The 26,879-nt window shown below is 48.6% G+C and overlaps 1 protein-coding gene across 2 annotated transcripts; it reads right to left on the reverse strand.

Annotated features, from left to right (window-relative positions):
• Positions 1-279: 279 nt before the first annotated feature.
• Positions 280-24,928, reverse strand: LOC135908191 (neprilysin-like). Of its 2 annotated transcripts, XM_065439940.1 has the most exons (12): positions 24,771-24,928; positions 20,193-20,516; positions 17,988-18,308; positions 16,052-16,232; positions 14,166-14,477; positions 13,384-13,632; positions 12,431-12,604; positions 9,381-9,496; positions 8,088-8,334; positions 6,279-6,821; positions 3,944-4,135; positions 280-512 (listed from the first exon to the last, which is right to left on the reverse strand). In XM_065439940.1, exons 2-12 carry the CDS (start codon positions 20,513-20,515, stop codon positions 441-443), a joined length of 2,730 nt encoding a protein of 909 aa, XP_065296012.1. In that variant the 5' UTR covers position 20,516; positions 24,771-24,928; the 3' UTR covers positions 280-440. The 2 variants fall into 2 exon arrangements, with proteins under 2 accessions (XP_065296012.1, XP_065296013.1); XM_065439941.1 differs by lacking the exon at positions 6,279-6,821.
• Positions 24,929-26,879: the final 1,951 nt, after the last annotated feature.

Below are 26,879 nucleotides of genomic sequence, written 5' to 3' on the forward strand. Positions count from 1 at the left end.
CCAGAAATTTCGACCACCTGGGGCTCTTTAACGTGCACCTAAATCTAAGTACAGGGGTGTTCTCGCCCCCATAGAAATGCGGCTGCCGTGGCCGGGATTCGATGCCGCGACCTCGTGCTCAGCAGCCCAACACCATTGCCACTGAGCAACCACGGCGGGTTACATTCTAAATCTCACGCAAGGTCTGGGCTAGTGGATAACAGGCTTAAAGAGCGAGGTGAAGTTGTTAGGAAAATCAGTGGGGGAGTGTATTAGCTTTTACGAGAGAATGACATGAAATCGAGATTGTACACGGCACACTTTTTTTACCATGTGGTGAAAAAAAAAAAGAAGGCGTTTCCGCATGCCTAGCAGCCCTGCTGCAGGTTGACATTGCCGTGAGGTCGGTGGGGTCGTCTGTGCATGTCGTTTTTCTCCAGGCAGCCTGCATCACTTCTGTATCACCAGATTTCGCATCTGCTGCGTGGATTCATTAAATCGTCGTCTTTGCAGTGGAAGACGGCCGCGAAAGCCTGCAAAAGGGAGGACACCGAAAATGCACATGCACATTGAAAAATGTGGAAAGATGAAGCTAAAGATCGGCAAGATTTCATTTGTCGCTTTTGAAGAGACCCAAATTCTGGAGATGAACAACAGTGGGAACAAAATAGAAACACGTTGTCCAGTCGTTGTGCGTGCCAAGTCTCTTTTCTGTTCTTCGTCTTTTGACTAGTTTATATCTCAAGAATATGTCCCAACTGACCCTGATCGCAACTCTTCTAGAAGCACACGCAGAGGTGCCGTCTTTTTGAAGACAATGTCTCCTTTGCAAACTTCAGATCAACTTGGGGTTCATGGCACCTGGGTACCTGGCTGCCACTTTTAGACCTCTTTCGTTAAAACAAGTTAGTTTGATGCCTTCTCGTGGCCGTCAAAGTGAAGCATCGAAAGAAAAAGACTCGCCAAGTTAGGCTGTAGCAATCTATGCACACCAGTATTATTGCGTAATTAGCGCAAGGCCGAAATTAAATCCAGATTTTTTCATGCAAACTGCGCGCCTAGAACCGGCACCGGAAGTGTGACTTTACTCAAGGAACAATTTAGGCCAATCTAGAGTGTAGTGCAGTCTAAACAACAAACCACACTGTGCAGTAATGCACAGTGGAAGACCTTCTCTTTCTTCGATGTCGACCGCTGTTGGCTCGCCTTTACTTCTTCAGTTCTTGTTGACTTTTGATCAACGGGGCAGAAAATCAGGATATAGAGCACTCTAAGTTATGCAGGAATGTTAATCACGCGCATTTTAGATATTGGGCAAGGTATTCGCTAAAGCAATGTCGAACAGAATGGGAGCAACAGGTTAACTTCAATAAACGCAGAAATGAGGCTGGTCATAGTAAAGAATACTAAACAATGCATCGCACCTATCTGATGAATCAGGTAATTGTGAAGCCCGTGGAACACAACACGACATTCCCTTGAGATTTCTAAAATGCGTACTATTCACTAGAAATCCCAGCAGTCACGCAGGCATCGCGCAAATAAGGCACCGAAGAAGCATACGTAAATATCTCGTCAAATACCTGCATACGCTTCAAAGCTAACTTACTACTTCACAAGAAAAAGATAAAAGTAGCCATTAAAAATGAGGTTACACAGAAGGAGACAATCTCTCCAATGTCATTCTCTCCGTGTTTAGAAGTACTCAAGCTGTTAGCTCGCGATGTATTAGGCGCGAACACCAAAGAATAAACCAACTTATTGAACGCTAAGAAGCTTTCTATATGTGTGGTTGGGATGTGGGGGAAGGATACACCGGCATCGTATACTTTTTCTTCCTTCACAACATGCCTCCGGCCAACTGGAAGCATTTCTGTGTACATTCCTTTGTGTATCTGAGCATGTTCCCTTGGGAGAAGAAAATTACGTCCACTTCTACGCTTCTAATATCTGCCATCCTCACAGATGACCTGAAATCGTGCACAGCACACACACACACACGATTCCTGTGAAAGCGGGGTGCACGACCGTAGGGACCACCGCCAAGGCGCACCTCGATCAATTCGGTGTGTCTATATCACTGAGGAAGACGTTACTTGTGGTAGTTGGCATGGATTGAAGAAATGATCGCCCGGATTTATGGCGTTCCAGTTAGAAGTCGCGTATCCAGGCGTAAGCCAATGGGATTCGAGCGCTCCACATGAAGCCATCCGAGGTGCACGCCTTTAGAGCACGCAGTCTTACAGAGTAGACGGGTTATAGCAATAGGAAAGTGAAAGCTGCAGAATGAATGCTGTTGATCTCGGAGGTCACAAACTGGCTTTGTGATGACAGCTCACGAGGACTAAATCAACAAACTCGAGGTCTTTGGGAATCACGCGGACACAGAGGAACAAGAGAAGTGGCGCGTATAGAAGATGGCAATATCTTTTCTTGAAAATTTCTTCGTGTTACGTGTTGGTGCCTGCTTTACATTCAAAAGACGAGCCCTACGCTCTCAGTATCAAAAGAGCGTACGATAGGAGACATTCGCAAGTTCTTTCGAATGATGACACATTCAAAGAGGAAGCAGAACTGTGCACATGTTGCGATGGATATGAACACGCTGAAGAATAACTCCGAACTGACGCCTGCTTCAAAGAATGGAGACAGCGCCGCGCAAGAAGATGAAAGAATGGCACCGGCGTCACTACCTTCACGACGCAACATGCCTCAATATGTAGAGAAACAGACTGAATGGGACTCGACCACAGCATTGGAAAGTGCAAGATATTATGGCTTCGCGCTACAGCAAGACATATTTTTTTGCAAACGTCTGTTACTGAAACGCAGAGATTCTCTCCGCATGTCGGACGCGTGTTACTTCTATGTTTCACAGCCGTTCAGGGAGTGCGGCTCAGGGCTCGCAAGGCCACCGTGTGGTTTTGCACTCGGGCCACCATGGATGAACTCAACCGACTCCGCCTCGCCGTCCGAATTCAGGAGCATCCTGCTATATGAAAATGTGCTCACCGGATGTCTGCCACTAACAGGCGTCTGCTTCGCTGGTGTGAGCGCGAGGCAGTCATAACCAGTATTTGTTGCGTTCGTGGTCGTGTCGCGGTGACGACACAAATTCTTCCGTTGTACGGTCTGCTTTGTGCAATTTGTGTGCGTCGAAAGGGCAGACAGGACAATGTGAAAAGCGTCGCGACGCTCGAGCGTTTATGTGCCCCTCAGAGCAAGAGGAATCACCGCAAGCGAGGAGCTCAACTTTACCGCGATAGCTGGTATGGCCTCACTCCCCTAAGTCGCTTGGATGCCTGCCGATCCGGCCGGTGTCTGTGGTTCGAATCCCAGAGTGCGTTGCCGGAACGTTATAAATAAAGTCACCCGCGCCTTGAGACGATTTGCACTCCCGGCCCACAGATCACACATCCTAGATTTTACCTCAGCCATCCGCCACAGCTGTAGCAAAGAATACTAAGCCTGGAAAATACTGTGCCTGTTCTCTTTAAAGCTGGCTGAAGCGATTGACCGATGAAGCGCCCTCCACAGCTTGTATATAAAACGGCTCCGACGCGAAAGGGAGAGAATAGGTGAGAGAAGGGGCAATGACTGGCGCTTCTCCGCCTCTCCATCACCGGAGAGCTCCACCTATAGAAAGGAGGGCAAATCGAACTAGGAGCATGAGTGAGTAACATTTTTCTTCACAAAAACAAATATCTCGCGAACCTGAAAATCTTTCGTTCAAGGATTTATTGCACGAAAGGATGCTAGACTTACTGTCCATAATACTGCGCCTGCCTTTGCATCACTGCTTCGCATAATGGGTTTTGGAAGCGTGCTGTTTAGTTAGTACTATACCCGACGCCCATGCATAGCCTCAATACGACGCGACCGAATTATGTTCGATAGACTACTTTTGGGATGAGTGATAGCCTCACCCTGTTCCAGCGACTGTCGGGAAGTGCCGTTCGCTTACCCTGGAGTTCATGAGAGCCACGTTGAGTCGCGCGGCCGGCGACAGCGCCCTCTCTCCGTCGGCCGAAGCTGCCACGTCCACCGACCGCGGCGAGTGCTCGCAGTGGGCCACAGCGTAGTTGACGAAGAACAGTTCCAGCGAGTTCTTGCCCGGCAGCTCTGGAATGTTCGGGCCATCACGCAGCTCGGGGTACTGGAGGGAGCGAGATTGGAACCGTGTTCCGGTGTCAATGTGGAAATATCCTGCACGACACTGCCTCGAGGAGGCTGCTGGAAGTGTCTGACTGGCATAAGAAAGGAACGAGCAGAGGTCGCGGCAAAAACCAGTGTGTACGAGCACATGTACTAAAATGTGCACAGTCAATACCAAAGATTTAAAGGGAAGAGATTTATATCGCCACAGCCTCAGAATTATACAGCATATAGTATCCCGATTTCCCAGCCTGTACGATTATACAAGCTACGATCCAGAGCGCCTTGGAAATTCAACGTTTCCTGAGAACGACAGTCAGTAAGCTTTCGCGGTTGACTGTACATTACAAAGCCTGCCTGCATAAGTACGCCTCTTAAGTGCTAACTAACTCGTGTCATCAGAGTGTAGCGCCAAAATATAGCAGAGCGAGCTATTTTCAGACCATTCATTTCTTTAGTATTGTGCGGCTTTGTACTTCTATTAAAAATCGCCGCCATTTTAGCTCCCCAATATTTTTGTGGTTTGAAGGATATTTTTGTGCTTCGCTTTAAGGCGCTCCGGGCCACTTTATAGTAATCGTTACTTTTTGTCGCAGAATAATTACCCTTGCGAAAGTGACCGCGGTACCTTTGAAGAACGTGCTCGAAAGCACTTTCCTGAAAGATGCTACTACTGTGCTCTTCAATAAAGAAATTTGAAACCACCTGCTAGGAATCTCACCATATACAGGCTTAATGTACACGCGGACGAACGTGTAGATAGGTGCAGCCTCCTTTGTCGAAGGTTGGCGGCAGTTATAACTTTGTCAAAAGTTGAAGTTCTGGTGACCTAAATGTAATGCGCTCTTTCACAAGTATATACCACCTTACTTCGGCATTTCTCCACCTGTCAATAAGGCTGTTTAAAAATCTGAACTCTCCGTCGAACTCAGTGTGTCCAGTGCATTTAGGGCTCAAAGGCATTACGCTTTAATAAAATGAACTCCGTTGCTCTACTCGCTTAGACAGATCAGCGAGAAGCATCATTTAAAAAGACGAACTTTTGTTTCTAAGATTTTCTCTTGAGGAACACACCACTTAATTCAAAAATAAGAGCGCTATCCTGCGATCGGCTAAAAAAAAAGCACGTTTGCTTTAGCATCTCATTGTATGACAAGCGCCTTTTCCGAAACACGTGCTCTAAGCTGCAGATTCTCTTGTTTATCACATTTTCGGTGAGTACAAGTGTACTCACCGAAAAGGGTTACGGGCTAGATTCCAAGGGAAGGGAAGCGTAGCAGAGGGCGGCAGAAAGTTAGGTGGGCGGATGAGATTAAGAAGTTTGCAGGGACGACATGGCCACAATTAGTACATGACCGGGGTAGCTGGAGAAGTATGGGAGAGGCCTTTGCCCTGCAGTGGGCGTAACCAGGCTGATGATGATTATGATGAAGTGTACTCAGGCTACTATGTTCTGATGTTACGCCTGAGTTCACGGCTTTGATTCCCCACCAAGACAGCATCATTCGGCTGGTCAGAGAATTCAAAGAAAGAAAAAAAGAAACGAACGTTTCTTGTAGTTACGTTTAGCGCGCGTTGAAGAGCCCCTGGGTGGGAGAAATTTTTTCGGCGCTCATACAAAATCGATATCACAGCATCTGCGTTGCAGTGCGACATTAAACTTCTGCCTGTATTGAAAAAGACATTTCAAGGTACTCTTGCCCAGCTACGGTAGGCTATGCAAGGGAAAAGCAGATATAACAAATCTTAATCAAGAGCATTAAATCGTCAAATTGCGAAGCAGGATTTGAATTAAGATCACAAGAGGGGACATCTTCGGGCTTTTCGGTTTCAACAATTCGATTAAGAACTCGTACACCTCACTCCAATACGAGCTCGTGCAATTCTTTCCCTCTAATTCACCTATCAACTTTCTTGTGTCATGATGCTTGATGATTTCGTGATAAGTGGGGATGACTGCGAAGAAAGTTATCGTGTTGCAGCTTACTGTGCTTTCATTTCAGCTGCTATTGTTTCCAGGCGGTCGGTGCCCGCGTTGTTAGCGCAGTTGTGCCATAATATAACCTCCTACAAGACAAGGCTTTGGTCAGATGCTAGGTATCTAATGAACGATGCGAAAACATTTTCGAGCAAGGTCAGACCACCTTTGCGAGGTACGCCCTGTAGAGTTCGAACAGGGGCTCCACGACAGCCGAGTCGAAGAAGAGCTCCTCGCGCAAGCGGGGCCACGCCCTGCGGTCGCCCGTCACGTTGGCGTACTGCTCGGCCAGGCAGCGCATCGCGTCCTCTCTGCGTCGAGTCACGTGGCGAGCGAGCTGCGCAGGCGCCCGCGAGCCCGTCTCTCCGGCGCCCTCCGACCGCTGGCTGCCGACCACGACGTTCAGCAGGGCTCGGACCACGTCGGTGCCGAGCACGGGCACGACGAGCGGGTCGAGGTCCACCATTATCGCCGACAGGAAGGAGACCAGGCTGGGCGAGATGAGCAGCGTGTTCCGCGGCTCGAAGTAGTCGGCCCGCGGCTTGACGCGCAGCGAAGGCCACCGCGTCTCGAGGTTGTCCTCGACTCGCCCCGGGTCGTTCCAGTAGAGCTCGTTGGTCGCCCTCTGCTGGTGCACGTACTCCTCGAGAAGGGTGCCCCTGGCGGCCGACCTCGACGAAAAGGTGGTCGCGCTGTGCGAAATTTCGCTCTGCGACGCGGAGGCCCCCCCGATAGCGTTCCCAGTGAGTCCGAGACAAATGACCTGTGGTCGTGTTCCAGAGTGGTGAAATAATTGCATCTGTTGACTTCTCTATAGAGATAAGAAACGCGACAAACTAAGCATTGCTGAGGAGCAGCGGCACAGAATAGCGCTAGGAAAGGTTCCTTCGAGCACCTGGTCGACACGTTAGGATAGGATTCCCCCCGTCTCTGTCACCTTTGAGGAACACAAGGCAAAGATAAGATCTATGATAAAGTGGGCTAACGCTCGTTGCACTGCCTAAAAACTCGAATTAACATGGAGTGAAAAATACATGCGGTTTTCTGCCGAAAACAGATTGATCGCATCCAACTGCCTCGTCAACAGGAGCAACTATTGGTTACATGCATTTAATAAAACTGAATCTTATCCCCAATTGGGGAAATCCTGTGTGCAGCGAACTGACTAGCCAAATGACTTTAGTTGGAAGAATTTAGAGGGCGCCTGCCATTAGCAATGAGGATCAACAAAACTACGTGCGAAGCCTCAACGGCACAACCAAGATCGATTCAGTCTGGTATCAGCTAACGTCAGCAACTGAACGGTACCAGCGATGGCAGCGTGGTGAAAGGCAGGAGCTGCGAGATCGATTCAACTGCTATTCTCCACCCGCAGTTTTGATGTTATCAAGCCTGAAAAGGCAAATGGATTAGGCACGTATCTCTTGCAAGAACTTCCAGCTGCACGGACAGGTTGGGTATTTTAAATAATTAACTGCAATATTAATTTAGATATCTATGTTAATTACGTACGTATTTGCGGCAAATTATATTCGCCTATAACTAGCAATCTCTACACAGGCACGGCAATCCTAAGGCCACCCTGTCTTTCAATTTCACATTCATAAAAACTTGTATGTGCATACTCGTATGAGGCATCCTTAAGTGCCTCATTTTAATGTGAGGGCCGCCAGTGTTCCAGAGGGGAAGCATAGCGAAACGCACCAAATCATAATCTATGCCCAGCCGCTATCGTGATGCTGAGGCTTCGAAATGCCCAGGCTCCCACCGCGTAAGTGACGCTTGTCCGACTTTCGAATTCTGGTGACAGCTGAGGAAAACTTAAGACTCCCTCAATATCCTCATGCTGATGCCGCCGCGTGAACATTTTTTTTTGTGTATTTAAACTGGCGGCCTTTGTTACATATTCACGGCGTCAGGCTGCTGCTGCAGCTGCCTTAGTGGTTAAGTGAAGCGTGTGCAGGAGTGCACTTGCCATCGCCGAACCGCGTGCCCGGGCCAACGACTGTCCCGCGCCGATGCCGGACAGCGCAGCTGCGTAGTACTGCGACAGGTGCTCCGCGCTGTCGTCGGGCTCCCCGAGGAAGACCACCCGCAACGCGTCGAGCCTCTGCAGCGCCGTCCACAGCTCGGCGGCCGTCATCCACGCCGTGCGGTTGCGCAGCAGGGCGGACACTTGCTCGCGCGCTCCGTCCACCAGGGCGCGCACGTCGCCCTCGTACCTGCATGGAGAAACGAGCAGCGCGGTGCAGGTAAGGCCTCCGGGACAACGATGGCTCCGCAGCGGTTGCACTCGCAGAATATGCCCCATGAGGAATCTTGGGTCATTAAGCACGTACATCACCTTAACTCCTGCCAGCGCGCGTGCATTTATTCATTCATTTATTTATTTATTTATCTATTTATACTGCCAATCTCGTCACAGATTATAGCAGCGAAGGGACATGAAACGTCTGTTGGTTTCACAGAGTCATACATGCATAACATTTACACTGCTATTTGAACAGTACATAAAAAGAAAATGGTTTTGGTTACATCATCTATACATAGAAGAAAAAGAATACGTTTGTAACAGTGACATAGGCTAGACACTCAGTAAGTTGGATATTTCTGTGTTTGTTATGTTTCATGCTTTTTCAGATGTCGAGTGTCATATTTCCGGTTTTATATAAAACCTGTAACTTTAGTTTGGTTTCGTACTTCATCTTGTATCATTAAGACGTTCTGGTGCTATCCTCCTCCGCCAGTAGTCAGAACCTTTTCTTTACTAGTGGTATTATTTCTTGTTTTCATATTGGTCAGAATTTTCTGATCAGTGTAATTAAGTTCTGATTCTGCCATTTATATCACGTACGTATATTTCTGTCAAGACGTCCCACTACATTCACTGACTACGGGACCTCTTTCTGTATATTATAACTTGTAATTCTGTCATTCTGAACAAATAAAGTTTATGCAGGACATAAATGTGTACTCAATGAGCATAAGGGGCCGCTCAATGGAGAACAGGTACTAGCTCTCACCATCTTACTTTCGCCACGTAAATCGGCAGCCTGTTCCTGAGAGCAAACTCAAAAGTCCCATCGTTTCTTTCTCGGGAAAATAACCCAAGCGACCACGGAACACAACGATTAATATGTGCGCCAGCGTTGGCGCAACAAAACTTCCAGGTTCTTTAACAGCGACGTCGTGCAGCACGTGCAGCCGTAATGCGTTTCTGCGTGACAAAGACGTGCGCCCATGTCCGAACTCGCCGTGCAGCACTGACTTGTAGCTGTTCCCGTCGTTGATGTCCCGGCTGACCGCCTGGCGGGCGAGGGAGAGGGCGCCGAAGCGGTACGTTCTTGCCAGCAGGTGAACGCACGCCTGCAGCTCTTCGGGCACCTGCATATTTATTTATTGTTATTTTTCTTTTTGAGACGCAAGCTCTTGCGTATCTATACTCTCGGCATTTAGAATCTATCTGGAAGCGCAGCAGCTGCATCCTAAGCTCCATAATCGGTGAAATGCGCCGCGCATATATATATATATGCAGAAGTGAAACAAGATGGAGGTCCACGGGGACATGAAGACGCAGTGATCGATAGTCGGGCGAACAACGTAATGAGGAGGAAACAATTCGTGCCGCTTCTTTCTATCTCATCGCCGCTTTGCTGCGGCAAGAAAAAAAACGAATAGTTAATTTTCCTCTTCGAAGTCTTTACCTGAGTTTTAAAAAAAAGCTGTTATTGTTTTGTTTAGGGCATATACCGGTTGATTAAGCCACTAAAACTTTCCCTCCACGGCCCAGGAAGTTCTTATTGAGTCGGACCGAAACCCCTATTAAATTAGCATCTCATTGCTTTTCTTGTGCAATGTTCAATAATGATTATTGAATCTTACTGCTTTAAGTGCTATTATTTTGACATGTAATTTTGCCTTTGAAGAACATTTACCTCATATCAGTCCTGAAGATCGACCTGTAATTATAACTTGGAATTATTCACCCATTTCTTCCTCAATCCGCCATAATGGTTATGAGTCACATGTTCGTTGAACAAACACAACAACCTTCAGCACTTCACAATTTGTGCTTCAATTAGCATGTGCGTTCCAAGATAAGTGTGCATGAAAATGCACACCTAAAAATAATATGTTGCTAACAGCAGGTGTGACATCGTCCAAAAATTTTATTGTCACATTACTCGTGAACGGAATGTTTCGAGGGCAGAGTGTAAGAAGGGAGGACAAAATAGGCCGATGGAAAATATTTACATATTGTTAATGTGGTAACGATAATAACAAAATAAAATATAAGCAACTACGTTAGAACGAAAAAAATATGGTTCGCGTGCGCTGTCACTTCGGCAAAAGTGCGAGTTACCTTGGCAAGCTTGGCGAGACAAAGTAAAACATCAAAAAAAGGAAAAGAAGGAAAGAAAGGAAAAAAGAGACGAGTGCTCAGTAATTCTTTTCAACGTTCCTAATTAAGCTAGAAACGTTAATATGTCGCTACACACTGCACTTATTTTATTTCTCATCACGATCAGACAAATTTATTGTATATGGAGTAGAGTTCGCTCGAGACATCGAGAAACATTGCTGATAACGGTCGTAGATGCATCTCGGAACACCACCTTAAGAAGTATTCCGCAAAGCTTATGCATTCTTATGTTGCATTATGTGGTGTTACTGTGATTACTATAGTTAGTAATAATATTACTATTACTATTATTAGTACTTATGTAGCATTAGGCACACGTATTTAACTTCCCCAACTGTTTTGCCACAATGGTTGCCCCGTTTTTTGTAACTTTCATCCCTGTGGTAAATGTAATTATGCCGACAGGGGGCTAAATATTGTTCTGCTCGTAAAACACAACTATTTCAAACGCTCCACACCACTTGAATGCGCCACTTATTGAAGACCGCTCTAAGCACAGACATACTCAACTTACCCCGCCTTTGCCCATAACGTCCCCCTTATTTTCACTACATATAAACAGACGGCTCGATTAATTCACTGAGGACAAGGGGCAAAGCAACACGAACCCCGTATAACACACGAAAGTGCAAATAAAGCAAAGGTTAAGTGAATAGAGGCAGTGCTAATTAGGTCAGTAGCGCTAAAGTCTTTCCACAAATTTCAAGTAAAATACGCCTCCCCACCCTCCTCTTTCACTACCACCGAATTTTACCTCGGTATCACATATAGTTTTTTAGGAATGTGGGAAACATTGTGGATAACGGCAGTACGACACACCGGAACGCTTGAACAAGTTATGTTCTACAAAAACTTTTATTAGCGAGAACAGATAATGCACTTAAAGTACGTAGCCCACAACATGATTCCTACTTCAACGAAAATTAAACAAAGCATTGGGTATAGTTCACCGAAAACACCGCAAAAAGAAACTACGCGCTTCGTACAACGCATGAAAACTCTGAGAAAATAAGTGTTGCGTAATTTTTCTTTTTGCGATAACAATTAAGCTCAAACCCCATGTCACCGATCTTGTGTGCCAAAGCGACGAGACGGGCCATCGCACGAACACATCGCTCGGTTCTAGAAATCTAGTATTCGTAGCTCGTCGCCCGGAAGTGTTACGACTTGCCAGAAACACAATGCACGTCAGTCAAGTACTACCGGTTATCACGCGGAAACCGCAAACAACCGAATTTCGATACGCGGAAAGGTAAAAAAAAACCTACTACAAGACTTTCAGAATAAGGTCAGACGTCACGCCAGTTTCGGTGCGTATTTGCTGCCTCCTACAGGCAATTAACCGTGGAGAGCCGTCACTCAAAGCATTCACTCGCGTTGGGTTATTTGTAGGCGACGAGTGGACGCAACAGCCATTTCAACGCGTCGCTTGTCGTCGTCGCGCGCAAAGTCGCTTACATGGGGTTTATATTTCTATACGGACACTCCAAGCGAATTTTTCCGCTGCCACCGACGTGGGGCTCCGCATATATTTAGGCATATGTATGCTGCATGCTTATTCATGCCGTCTTTGCGGGTTATGCTGCCGCACTGTTCAATCACAAAAGTTGCCCATACTAGGTTATACGTTCTCGACTAAATCATTTCTCAGAATTTTGAGAACGGCAGCCCGCAAACAAATTTCTAGATAGAGAAAATTCACAGCGCATCACCGTCCGAAGAGTTGAAGCGCGAAGTTATAAATCTTGCTATCGATCGCAGTCCGTGCTTCGCCCTTCGGGCGAAAGTGACAATGTTTTTCATGACACTTAATAATTTTTACGCGCCTCAAAGACCCTCAAACTGTGGTTATAAATTGTTCCGTATACTCCGCCTCGGTTGAGTGCAGCTCTCACCTGAGGCACGTGCTCTCCGTGGCTCAGAGGGAGCAGCTCTTGCGCGGTTCCACCGTGGGGCAAAGCAGGGGACAGAAAGACCGCAAGCGAGAAGGCCACGTAGTTGAGCAGCGCGGTCACCTCGTGTTTGCCGAGCAGCGCAGACAGTTGCGCCAGTTGTTCGGGACTGTCGACCTGTGCAAAAGGACAGAGCAAGCACGGCACCGAATTGAAACATTGTCTTCTCACTAAACCAATCACCTCAAAATTGCCACTTTTACAGCCTAGTTTTCAATGCCAAACTAAAGACTATAGGTCTAAGCTTGGTCACGGTCGTGCTCAACCGCGCGCCTGGGTTAAATGGTTTGAACGCCTGGAAATCGGCCCAGCCGATGAAGTGCCTAGTTTTTTTGACTGCGGTACACGGCTGACCTTTTTTTTCCGCGGCTCAGCCTACGAGTTTTTTTTTTTGGAGCACAGTGGCCCGTACCTCCTTATACGGGTGAACGTTGGAATTTCAAATATTAAAGGTGATTAATTCATTGGTTAATGAGTATGTGAGTACACGAGCGTATTCTTCAATCAAATGAACATCCGTGAGAGCTCAGAGCAAAGTATGGAGGCCTAGAAACATTACGAGTGGCGACTTGTGCGCACTACAAAAAAAAAAAAACATGTTACACAACATTCCTCACATAACATATTGCGCTAAAACATTTTTGAACGTATATGCTACGAACTAATATTTAACATCTAAAAGCATTGCCGTACATCTACGTTACAGGAAACGAAACTAACGTGTCCTAAAAGAGAAAACCACGTCATCTTAAATGCGCGATGCTACGGAATGTGCAAGATGTGGAGCACCACACGTGTATTGCGCACAATTGCGTGCGGTAGAGCGTAAAAAAAAAAATCACGCCAACGAAATTTCCGCAAGCTGATCGATCGCAAGTGCAGCTGCGCTGTCTTACCTGAACAAGAACGCGCGGTTCTTTCGAGGCATTTTTGCCGAGGACCACGTCGCCCAGCAGAATGCGTGCGTACTCCTCCCACGACCATGCCTTGTTGTTGCCGTACTCCATGGCCAGTGTGCTAACGTTGGTAAGAGCGACATGGCGAGGGGGCTCAGCGCCGGAAGTTGCCGAAGTCGAGTGTCCGGAAGAAGACGCGACGCGGCCCACTCGAATGATGGCGGACAGTTCCTGGTCGACCCCAAGCACCTGAAAGAGCAGCACGGCGCAGCAGGTTGCGGATATCTACGTACAAGCCTCCCCTCCAGGTGTCGGTTGATTCTGTCGATTGAAAATTTAGTTTCAACGCAATTCAGGAAACTTGATAACCATGAAAACCGAACAGCCGCCACCGAACTGTGCATCGAATTGGTGGCGTCGCCGAATGCACGCATTTGCAGTCGCTTATCTACGGGCGCGTAGCTAAAAAAAAAGCAGGTGTGACCCTGAAATCTCACTGTAATCGTCATGTTTATTGTTTTGCATTTGTTCACGTGCGCCGAAATCTGCCGTCTCTCTTTGTTGCCCCGTTACGTCGTTCGCGCAAACATTTGGTAAAAGAGGGCTGGCGTTTCGTCAGGTTGATGACTGCCGCTTTTGTTCTCTCTTTGAATAATAATTTCTGTTGCTTACATCAGCTTCAAACGAAAGCAACGCAAGCTTGAAAGACAAAAAGAATTAAATAGAGAAATAAAACTCAGCACGATCTGTAAGCGGATGTAAGCCAATCTTCGACAACGCACCTGCGAAGCTTCCTTCGCGAGCCTTCGAGACGGCGCCTTGAGGAGAGCGAAGCCGGCGAGGATCTTATTCAGCAGGGCGTCCTTGTCGGGCTTGCCCAGGACGCCTCGGAGGCGAAGGGAGGGCGTGGACTCCGGCGGGTCTAGGAAGAGGACCACGCTCTGGGCTTGTCTGCGGCGACGCGCAGCGGTCAGCGATGGCCGGAAGATGGCCGCCAATCCGAGCTCACGGTCTAGCAGCCCCGCAACGCGGGTCAGGTTGGGCAGAGTGAGCGACGACGACGTGTCCTCCGGCGATGCTTCGAACGGATAGCGCTGGGCCGACATAAAAGTCCTCTCACAGCGACAGTCAAGCACATATCGGCGCTCACCTTAATTGACATCAGTGGCAGCTTGAAAGGGATGAAAATCACGCAGGCACCACGTCATAGAGGAGGCGCTTCAATAAGAAGCAATATTCCGAACTACAAAGACTCGATATACAGTAGTGTATCCTACCAAAGTCGCAGCAGCTTTAATGTTTTAAGGAAAGCTTTGTGTGCGAATGAAACAAAGTAAGTTTTTACCAACCTCCCGTAGAATTAGGCGGCAGTATTGTGTTTTTATGCCACCCGCCGCGGTTGCTCAGTGGCTATGGTGTTAGGCTGCTGAGCACGAGGGCGCGGGATCGAATCCCGGCCACGGCAGCCGCATTTCGATGGGGGCGAAATGCGAAAACACCTGTGTACTTAGATTTAGGTGCACGTTAAAGAAACCAAGGTGGTAGAAATTTCCAGAGTCCTCCACTACGGCGTGCCTCATAATCAGAAAGTGGTTTTGGCACGTAAAAACCCATAATTTTTTTTTGTTTTTATGCAAAATGCTGCCAATAGGTTGAAGTCATGAAGCTTTAAATCATGATGGTTAAGGCCACAATTTCAATGCAAGATTTGTAGAGCACACTTGAAAAGGTCCCTTTAAACTGTTTTCCACATTTAAAACAAAGTTTCTCTGAAGACCAAGCCACATACCGCGACGGCGTTTACACATTTAAACATTAAATATTTGGGGCATCATTAAATCATACTTTGTCAATTTCCATCACCCTATTCGTCACTGGCCTCTAATTTCTTGTCTTTTAAATAACATTTCATTCACGCAGAGTCAATCACGTTTTAGGCATCTTTGGTATCATTAGTTTTTGCTGATCGCCAACGACCCGGTCTCGGGCAGTCCTGGAAGAGTTATCATGCACAAAGGCCCGAGGCGCTACGTACGCAAAAAGCTTGTTGGCTGAATGCAGCTCCTCAGAATTCCTGGGCGATACGGGACAACGAAACTAATATACCGCAGTGTTCACTATCTAGCGCAGCCAGAAGAGAGGCCTAATCAACGCAGTTCTTACGTTGCAAGTCTAATACCTATTCATCGCAACTCGAACACCCTGCAGACGTTGTCACAAAAGACCAACTATAGGCGAAACATTGACCGTAAGTCGAGTGAACAGGGGTGAGCGCGACCTTCAGGCATACGGCGACAGCGGTGTATAGATTAGCAAACGGGCGTAGCCGATGAATGAATTGAGTTGCGCAGATAACCGGTGGCCTACTATAACTAGGCCATGGTTGGACCTAGTATGGGCCAAGAGAAAGGAAGCGAAGTCGAGGACGGGCAGAGAATCAGGTGGCGCGATGAAATAATCGAATTTGCAGGCCTAAGATGGTTCCAGTCAGCCAACCCAACACGGGAGTGCAGTTTCAGACCACTGGTATAGAGGCCTCCGTCCTGCAGTCGGCATACATAGGATGATGATTATTATTATTATCTATTCACCACGATCGTCCCTTCGAAATGCCAGAAGCTTGGCGAGGAAGCATTTAATTCCGAGGGCGCACCAGTCAAGAACGCACCTCGAGACCATAGTGACGGAAGAGGTCCTCGAGGTCCGGCCACGGTCCTCGGCTCCTCTCTTTCGAGACGCAGCGCAGGAAGAAGTCCGAGGCGCGCGCCATGAAGCTGGCGTTGCGGCTGCTCGCGTCCACGCTCGCATCGGCTTGGTGGAACTCGTGGAACATGTTCTCCAGGCGGTACCTGAGTCACGTTCGTAAACAATGTTTAGGCGAACTTTCACAGTTATGCACACGACACAGCCCCTACAGCACCACGTAGACCCTGGCTAATCAGTTCCACAACCTGTTGCGGAAGCGTCCGTCTTGTGGACTTTCGCAGAAATTTTTCGCCATAGGCGGTGCCCCTGTGTTTAGAAATGTCGAGCGACTCAGCCCCGCCCTGCGATCAGCTAGCGTCTTGGTTTGCTCCAACGGCAGGCGACCGACCGCCCCTCAAGCCCGGATGATAAAGGTACAGTGACGGACGGGATTGCCACTGCGGTAGTAGGATGGTCGAGTTCCGATAGATGCGAGTTCTGCTCCTCATCGGCGGAAAGTTGCCTTTTCCTTAACTTAAATTTCCCTTTTCCATATATTTCCTATATTTCATTAATAGAACAGTTAATTTGCCCTGTGCTTTCCCTAAATTCATAGTCTGTTATGTTCATGTCAAGCAAGCCCTTGTGTGCCTCCGACGTCTTCTGCGTCCTATGTCTTGTACTGTGCGGTAAAGGTATCAAAAGCAATCGAACACACAAAGAATGAAACAAAGAAAAGAAGAAGCACTAACAAGCCTGATCTTGTACCTTGCTTTCCTAAAACTTAATATTTTTATTGCTGCACATGTGAAGTAGAGGATGCGGCGAATGAGTACTCCACCCGTTCGTCTTTGTAATTTTTTTAGTACTTGAAGGCTCTCATAGCTTTCCTGCAAAACTGATCGGGCGATATGATGTGCCATCGTGCGCGTCGTCCACATGTGAGGTAGTTAAGTAGATGTGTGCGAATATTCCAAAATTTCGAATGGAAAATCGAACATTCTTCTATTCGGTAAGGTTTCCGAATGAAATATACTCTTTTCATAAATACGATTATCGTTTTAATAGTGTTTTCATCTAGGAAACATGAAGTGCGTTCAATGAAACATAATATTACGATATATTTCAGTCACATGGTCAAAGCAGGTGTTATAAAGTTAATTAGTAGTTAACAGGCTTCGTCGTTCAGGAAGTCAGACCTTACCGGGTAAACCAGGTTCATTCGCGCTCTCCGAAGAGTCCTGTGTATACGAGCAAACTACATATTTGTTCCTAATCGTCCATTTTGTGCTATAAATCAGGAATGATTTGTAACCTGAAACGTAATGACGGAACCCTGCAAATACTATGATATGAGCATTGTTTCGGAATAATGGTGAAAGCAAGTGTTCATTATTCGAAAACTATTTCTTAGAGTATTCGATATTCGATTCGATTCGCTTCTGGAGCTATTCGGTTCGTGCTCGAGTCAAATTACTAATCGCACTCCCCCAACGCATGCTTGACACACGAGCGTAAAAAAAAAAAGTGGCTGTGGCTTAGCTAAGGTTAAGCCCAGGATGCGAAGCATATACTAGCCTTTATTTTAGTTGTTGAACCACTGTTTAGCCTGGTGAACTGCTGTTGCTTGGCTATATTTGGTTCGGCTAGACGAAGAAACAACTCATGCAGGTGAGCGCACGAGCTGAGACCCGGCTATGTAGCTACGCGGCCGCAAGCGAGCGCACGAGTTGAGCCTCCGCTTTTGCAGCTGTTATGACGTCATATGGTAGCTACGCGGCCGCGCGCGGTGCAGCAAGGAAGAGTGTGGTTGTGCGGCTAGTACGCCTCGCATAAAAGAAAGCTCCGCACAAGTCGCTTTCCTGTTGTTGATGAACCACGTCGCCATGCGACTCGTCGCCAAACACAACTGCACTCACATGAGCTGTCCCGCCGCGTAGAATCTGTAGGGCATGGCGGCGAGGGTGTCCTGGTGGAACCAGCGGCTGGGACATGCGTAGCTGTAGAAGTCCATGCACGGGTCGACCGTCTCGTCCAGCTTGCCCCCCAGGTACTCGCCCTGCCAGCGGCACACGGTCGAGCGGCAGCCATCCACCTGGCGGATGTACTCGGGCTCGCCCGTCTCCGCGCCGGCAGCGTTCAGCTGGCGGTCCTCGGCTGACGCAGCCGATCGCCGTGCTGCCCCCTTTCGACCGCGTTCGGCGCCGGAACGCACGAGGAACCCGGAGTGTCTCGAGTTGCTGCGGTTCGGTCGCCTTGCATTGGTGTGAGCGCCGGCCGCAAAGACCATCTAGAGTCCGAAATAGTCGTACCTGCTTTATAATTACCAGGGAGCACTATCCCGCCCGATGGTTTCGGTACAATGGGAAAGGAGGGCAAATGAATGGCTTCAGTCTAATCTATTTGTTCTCGGGTTTTGTGAGGTTCTTGTTGCGTTATTTATTACGCTTTCTTTTTTGTTATTTCAGAACAATTGATTTCGCTAACCCTTGAAGGCAATGAGTATCGGCATTTATGAATAATCAATGCAAGTTATTTCAAATAAAACGCGATAATTCATTCAAAATGGCGAATTTAATGACCAGACAATCGTTTCATGTTTTAAGAACGAAGTTAAGAACGTTTCTAGCGCCAGAATTTACTATGGGTAAATTTCCAAGAAACTGTATAGGTTGGCATGCCACGCAGACTCTGAGAGTGGTGGTGCCTGCCTCTGCATGGACTTCTGAGAACACGGCAGGCAATAATGTCACAGATGATGGCGATGTCGTGTGCATCGCGAAGAAATTCTTCCTGAAATGATGCTGTTGTTAGCTGTCAAAACCTGTTGCAGGCCTCAATCAATTATTTGAGAGCCGGAGGCATCGGTGTAGCCTGCCTGCATCAGCCAGGGCTAGTGTGCTGTTTTTGCGCATCTGTGCGTGTGCAGCTATTAGCGAAAAGCACAGGCACATTCGAATGAGCAGCTCACCAACTTGGCGAGTCATACTTCCTTCCAGCGAAGAGAAACGACTCCAAATGTCCAATAGGAACATTAACACCATCGATGGCACCAGTGTAAACAAGGAACGTACCAAGCGTTGACTACGTTGCGACAGCCACTTTGCTTTTTCAAAAGTTCACTAACGGTTCCGTTCCCTCGGCTATGTTGCACTGATGCGGATGCTCTCGTGCGACGCAAAAATAACCATCGTTAAAAAGTGGCCGAAATACCGGTGTTCAAGGCGTAGCGAAATTCTACCGTGGCGTGTGCAGCAACGTTTGCAGTGCTCTGATTGAATAACTCGTGTCTGCGACATTAAGTGATACGAAAGCGACTGTCGGTATGTTAAAACTAATCTAGTGTCATATCCGAAGCGCTCGCACAACGCCAGTGTTCCTTAATAGCAAACTGTTCCTGTAATGCAAAAAAACCACGACGTCTGTAGTGCCATCAGACCCCCTCCCCCACCCCCCGCCCCCCGTTCCCCGAAGTAGGCGGGAAAACAAATCACCTGTCAATAAGTACGCGACCCATAGTTCCTGTTATCTCCGCCTTTTCGGAAGAGTAGTTCACCCTCCTCATCAACAGAGCGACTTCGGCTCGAGCGCGGGTGTACTAGTCTGTACGATCTCGTCTTCCGTCATGGCGTCAAGTTCCATCACGTAGGCAGTCGGAGCCAGTCACAGGCCGTCGCCGCTCTGTGAGCCTATCAGAGATGACAAGGTCGCGAACTCAACAAAATGGCGCAACCTCATAGTGTTGGGAATAGCACTTCCGGCTCTCGACCTGTCACTGCAAGATGCGGCCACCCGCGCTCGCGCAACGTGGCAGTTGACGACTGGCGCCGGGTGCTACACTTCAGGTCGCGTGTCGCCTACTATACGCTGCCGAACTATTCGTTTTCTACATGCTTATTGTGTCGTTTGAAAATTTTCACGTTGGCTTATGTGTTTAGTCTGGGCTTTAATTGTGTTGCACAATGATGCCATTTGCAATGGGTAAATTTGTTCGCACTGTGACAAATAATGAACTAACATCTACTCAAGCGCAGTACGCGCCACTGTGGCGGGACATGCCACGCGGCTAAACGCGCCCTCCGCGATCACTTGCGAAGGTAGCAGGAACAATGTGGAACACTCACGTCCGCTGCCCCCCGCCATCGCTCTGGAGCCCACTGCCGGGCGAAAGTGGCGCCGCGAGGCGGGCGTCGGCGTCGCCCCCCGATACCCGGTGCCTGTGCGCCGCTAACTGCGAGGCGGCGCCACCGACGTCGTCACGCCTCGCCGACGTCGCCATCATGGAAGAGACGACGAGGATGCCGGCGATGGCTGTAAAAGTCCAGATGTACGAGCGGGAGCCGATGGCGGCTGACACGTGTTCTGAGAAGGTAGACGGCTTGCTTCGCGGCTCCCCAGCTGGTGCCGGGCAAAGCACTGCTTCTTCCTCGGCCACCGCGTGCAACATCCTGCGAGGTAGGTAAGACGGAACGCCAGGCGCGCGTGTGAAGCTCGACGACAACCGCGCCAAACGCCTAGAGAATGTGGCATCAAATGACAGCGCCTACAAACGGTGCCAGGGGAAACGCGGGTCATAAATCTCGACAAGGCATATTAACACGTTTATTTCGCCGACAGTGATAATAAGATCTCTTCACAAACGATAAAGCAGGCGACAACTAGCAAACAATAATATAACGCGGCCCGCATGCCGCCTACTCCACTCTTTTATGTTCATAAGGGTTTATATGGGAACATTACAGTTTTCATGCAGTATCGAATACGATCACATAGGATTGTGGATAAAGAGTTTGGGAGGTGCACGTTAAAAAAAAAATCTGCATTGTATATGTGTGCTTCTCTGCCGAACGCGTTCCTTGTCATTTTCCCGATACAGCGCACACACGCAGCCACTCGCGACCGCGCTGGCGCGTCTTGACGACCGGCCACTTTTGAAGCAGACCGTCCTGGAACGCCGACCTATACAGTCGTCACACCGCAAGACAGTGAATGCCCTCTTGAAATTTTTACGTTCGAGGGGCCTATTGGAGAGACTTATTCGCATGGAAGTTCACGACCATCCCTACACCCTTTTCCCGTTAGTTTGCTTTTTCTCTCCGCCAGTTTCTCCCGTCTTTAATTTCCCCTTGCCCTTCCTCCAGTGCAGGGTATCAAACCAGAATATCATCCGTTTAACCTCCCTGCCTTTCCCATCCCGCTATCTCTCTCTTGCCTTTGTCGTTTCTTGCGCTGAAAAGTTTTTATCTGTATAGGGTATGTGTTAATATATTCAGTAGTGAAAAAACAAGTAACTCAATTTGGCTATTTATTTCGTCATCATATCCTCCACTGATAGCAGAGAAGTTTACCTTAACCTCTATCTCTTCACAGCCTGACAGAGCCGTGGACAGTTCTTTAAGAAGACTTTTGCGATGTAGCCTCAAGCACCAGAAAAATATATAACAGTCCATCAATTCATCAACTATTATTCTCATACCGTTCAATTGCAACGACTTAAATATACATGAGTGAAGTCAATATGCAAGCAGCGAGTGCTTAGTGAATAAAGTTCACGTAAGGCCCTCAACCACACAGTGTGAAAAAATTTCATGTAAAATATGGTTGCAGATATACTTGCGTATTGAGGCAAAGTTTTCAAGGTTTTGTGTAGGGGTTCGTGATATGTGCTCCTGGACGCGTTGGATGGCTTCGCTTACTAGTGATGAACACACATGTGAAACGCACTACAGGCAGACGTGTTTGTTATATTATGTCGAAAAGCCCCTTCCCACTGTAATCAGACTGGTCACATCCGTAGCTCAACTCCGTTGGGACGTAGGGGGCGCTAGCTCATGCTGGCTGCATATAACCTGTATATAACACGCCCTTTTATTTCAGTTTTTCTTATAAGTTCATTTCGTTTGGAGGACGAACTTGTTTCCCAGACCGGGTATAGGTCGTGGCCGGCAGACAGCCGCTGTTGCTGCCTTTGGAGGTTCTGCATCAGAATATGCTGCGGCTGCGGTGTCAGGTGGCGCATCTGCAGCAGGCGCTGGCGCATCTGCATGATCCACCTGCTGAGGCCATAGCTGCCTCTGCCACAGGGCCTTGCTGCGACCCCCCTATTCGCATGACTGGTGGGAACTGCTGCCTTTGCTGCATCTGCTGAAGCGGCTGTCACTTCTGTTGCATGAGCTGCATCTGGGTGACAGGACGAACCACCGTGCTATCCGGTCACACTATAGAACTGCCCTGTGGCTGCTCCAGCTGCTGTTGCTGCTGTTGCTGTTGCTGCTGTTGCTGTTGAAGTTGCTGCGGTGACATTTGCTGTTGTTGAGACATTTGCTGTTGCTGAGGCATCTATTGCTGCTGTGCCATTTGGTGCTGTTGCTGAAATTCCTGCTGGTTCACCTGTCGCTGGTTTTCCTGATGCGAAACCTGGAGCTGTGCAAACTGTTGCTGAGGAGTATGCTGTTGGTGTGGCGGTGGCATCAACTGCTCGTGTATCTCCTAAAATTGCTGCTGCTGCAGAGTGATAGCTTGTTGCTGCTGGGACACTGACAGCTGCAGTGCTTGTCATCAAAGACGTCGTCAGTGGCTGCGGAGTAGGTGGCTTTGGTGGCGTCGGGGCCTTGATTGCCTAATTGCGTTTTCGAGGGTCAAGGCAAATCCGATTATCTTCAAGAATGCTTTGTGGTGTCTCATTTCTCGCTTGCGTGTCATCAGTTGGTTTACGCGTTGAATTAGCTTCAGTTTCCGGCAGGCATCTAGCCACAAGATGGCAGAAGCTGAAGCAGCAATTATGCAGAACTTCAATGTTGCTTGTGTGCCAGATGAGCTGCACTTAAGAATGCACTCTCCCCGCAGTCTCAGTGATCCACCAGTGCATGTGGCTACGCAGGCACTGGGATCACTGAGCAGTGGGGGAGTGGGCCATTTCTACAGTTCGTCTGCCAGTATCCAATTTGAAAGAAACGTCATGTCCATTCACTTCGATCGTTTGGAGCCAAGACAACGATGAGTGGTGGACGGCATGAACAGTCAGCACATCTAACGAGAGAGGCGAATCTTCGTTGTTGTCGTACAACACGCCATTGGTCTGGGTGGCACTGGCGTGGTGGCTGCGGCTGTTGACACAATGCAGCGTAGTGGTTGAGTTTGCCGCAGTTGTGACATCGTTGACCGTATGCTTGGCAGTGGCTTGGCTGGTGCTGCTGGCCACAACTCGAGCACGTTCTTTTGGCGTTAGCATGATGATGTGACTGTTCACGGTATTACGTTGTGCCTACCCAGGGTCTGTCGTCAGATTGTGAGACTGGTTGGTTGCGCCGATCCAGTGCGAACACCTCATGTTTCTGTGGTTGCATTTCTTGGGCGTGCGTCTCGGACAATTGCGCCGCCATGCACTGGTCCATCACGTTCTCCAATGTAAGCGTTTTCTCACGTAGAAGACGTTCTCGAAGTGCGTTGTCGTTATTTTAAAGGGCCACTTGATCCGTGATCATACGGTCGCGTGCGGTGCCAAGCGCACATTGATCCGCTTGTTTAGGAACTGCGCGCGCAAATGCTTCGACGGTCTGACCTTGCGTTTGGTTCATGTTGTAGAACACGAAAGATGCATACATCGTATTGCGGTACTTGGCAAAGTGTGGTTTCAGGCGTTCCACGACGTCTTTGAATTTCCGGTCCGCTGTCAGAAACCCGAGGGTCTGGTACTTCTGCAAGAGCTCCGGCCCTTCAACGTCTAGCAGCAACGCGAGCCGCGTCTGGTCGTCATCTTTGTTGTATTTTGTAGCCACCTCGAAGATATCAAACTTTTGCTTCCCATCTCTCCATCTTCTGCGGGCTTGGAGCTTGACGATAGCGGCGGGATCGGTGGCAGGAACGACGCCATCGCACAGAAAAATATAGTTACTGTTCCACCGGAGAAACCACTTCCGACACGATGTTATGCGTGGGTTCGCTAAACACGCTCCGGGACGCGTTGCATGGCTTCGATTATCACTGATGAAGAACGCACATACGGAATGCACTGCAGGCCGACATATTTATTCTATTATGTCGAAAGGCCCCTTCCCGCTTATCCAGACTGGTCACATCCGTAGCTCAACTACGTTAGGACGTAACGGGCGCTAGCTCCTGCTGGCTGTATATACCCTGTATATAACATAGGGAACTCCGTTTAGTTGAGGAAGCTACGGCAAGGAATACACAAGACGGAGTGGAAATAAAAAGAAATGTTCAGTGCCTGCTTGTTTAAGAACCTTTTTAGAACAAACGAGTGCCTAGAACGGTACAAAACATTTTAGCGTAAGGCGGTACGTTCACACGCGTTAACTTGATTTACAGCTATCAGCGTAATACTTGTGCTCTCTATCAAGGGCAAGGCATCTCTTTCTGCATTGATTCTATGCGAAGCCCGATGCTATGCCTTTTATTTGTCGGCGGTACGAGCAGCATTTTGCCTATGTTGTGGGGCCGCCATGAACGGTGGATGATAAGTAACTGAGTTGAGTGGAAGTAATCCTTACATTATAGCACTCGTGGTAGCCTGCGCTACAAATGGCGACGCTGAAGCAACGTTCGGCTGTGACTTGTAGCGCGCTCCTCTATAGTCACCAGTAAGAGGCATCTTTACGAACTCACTCGCATGGGCTAACAAAAGGATTGCTAATGCACGCAAAAATGAGACTATCTGCCAAGAGAGGGGCGTGTGCTCTTACCTTCTTAAATTCTTGTTCGTTGGCTGCGCTGCTCGGAACGCTACGCACCGGCCAGCCGGTTGTCACTTCTTCTTTGCCGCACGAGATCACGTGCGATCGCGTGCCCAGCTGGTAGACCTTCAGTGGACGGATAAACGCTTTCTTCTTTTTTCAAGCAGGGCTGCCTTGCGACATAGTAACAAAAAACTATAATTATGAGTGTATACCATGCATCGTGCAGCAAGTCCAGTAAAGCTCTTAACGACAATCACCTTGACTCCATTTGCTGAAGTCAACATGCCGAACAGCGCGCAGGCCAGACTCCCTAAGCAAGAGCTCTCGAATGTGCCGCGTGCTTGGACAAGTCCACAACAGGTGGTAGACATCGGTGTCTCGTGCCAGGGACTTACAGTTGGGGCAGCTGGCGTCGTCCTCGATGAATACCTTCTAGTTTTGTGATGATATATTGGCCCCAGCACCTGTCGTTGCCTTTGTTCTCTACGGTAATATATTTGGGACCAAACTTATGAGTTGAAAAATAGGCTTACTATCGTAACGCAGCCAGGCGCAGAGCATTCAGATCGTCTGCGCAAAACCGTGAAGTGAGCGGCAACGCTATTGTTACGTTCATTTCTGTTTTAAGGTGGTAACGTTAAGGGCCCCCCGTCGCAGAAAATGCGGTGTCGCTGTTAATGTTGGCGGAGTTGTCCGTTAGCGAAAACTTCCGTATATATTTAGGTATGTATATATGCCACGCCTTGTGTTAGATATGGCGCCGTTTCCTGAGGCTACTTCGAGTTCCCCAAACCACTTCGAATCGCAGCACAGCTAATTGAGGAATGCAGAAGCAGGAAAGCACATTCGAGAGGAGCGGACGAGTCAACAAGTTTGTAAGCCGCGGTAGCTATTCTCTGCTTGACTCTTCCAGAAAGCGAGGGGATAGCACGGCATTGTTGGAAGTGAAGTGGGTGCCAAACCAAGACGGCGGTAATGCGCCGTGACAGCCAGACGTGCCGGGAAGGCCCAAGCGTACCTCTTCATCGCCTTTGAAGAAGACAATTGCTACCGCTGAGGGGCCGAGCCACTGGGAGCAGGTGGGCCCTTGTGCAATGGAGCATGAGCGCCCCCCCTCCTTCTCCACCTTAGGAGTGGATTGCCAGTCTGCGAGGCAAGATCGCAGGGGGATCAAGTGATCAAGAGAGGAGGCCCAAGCTGCGACTCTCTTCGCCGGGTATGACACCATCGCACGGGCGCCTACCATTGGCTGAAAGTGGCGTCATCTGAGCGGACTCTCCCATTGGCCAAACATGACGCGACTTCCAGTGCTCTAAGGGTTTATAAGAAGCCTTCCAGAGAGACCAGAACATTCCCTGATTCCCTGCAACCTCTCTCGAACTTCTTGCCGCGGGCCGCAGCGTCCGAGTTGCTGCCGGCCCGTAATGACGGTACGAATGTTCATTGACGCTCACCTCCTTGTAAATAATGTAAAATAAATACTCCCAAGTTTGGTTTTCATCCCGAAGCCCGTCCTCCAACCCCTACATCTGGTTGGCAGCGGTGAGATCGCCTCCGAATGCATCAGCTGGTGGCAGCGCTACGGATGAACCTTCGTCGAGACAGATCCTAAGGAACCGGGCAGAGCGAAGTAGAGAGAGCCTTCGTCGAAAGAGGTCCGAAGAAACTGGGAGTAACGAAGAAGGAGCGAGCCTTCGACCCAGGGAGACCGGAGGAACCGGGAACAGCGGACAAATGGACCGGATGGCAGGGCGCTGCAACCGTAAGTGAGCGCGTGGTTTTTTCCTTATGATTCGCCAGACTCAAATGTTGTGTGTTCATTTTGATAGTTCTGGGAATCGGGAGTTTGATGCATTGTGTGTTTGCACAAATTAATTAAGGAAAACAGTTTTAACCACCTGTCGGGGCAGCTGCCATGGATCTTAGAAGGTTGACGAGGTTAAGCTTGTTGTTGGTGTGCGACGATTTGGGAGTTGAGGCGGACGAACGGATGAAAACGCCAGCTATCATAAAGGCGATTAACGATAGTGGCAATGATGACAAAAGCATTGAGCTTGCTTGGGAGGTGATACAGGAGCCACGGGAGCGTGAGCGTCGTGTACGTGTGCGAGAGCG

The sequence above is a fragment of the Dermacentor albipictus genome, chromosome 2, assembly GCF_038994185.2.
Source record: "Dermacentor albipictus isolate Rhodes 1998 colony chromosome 2, USDA_Dalb.pri_finalv2, whole genome shotgun sequence".
Taxonomy (NCBI): Eukaryota; Metazoa; Arthropoda; class Arachnida; order Ixodida; family Ixodidae; genus Dermacentor; species Dermacentor albipictus.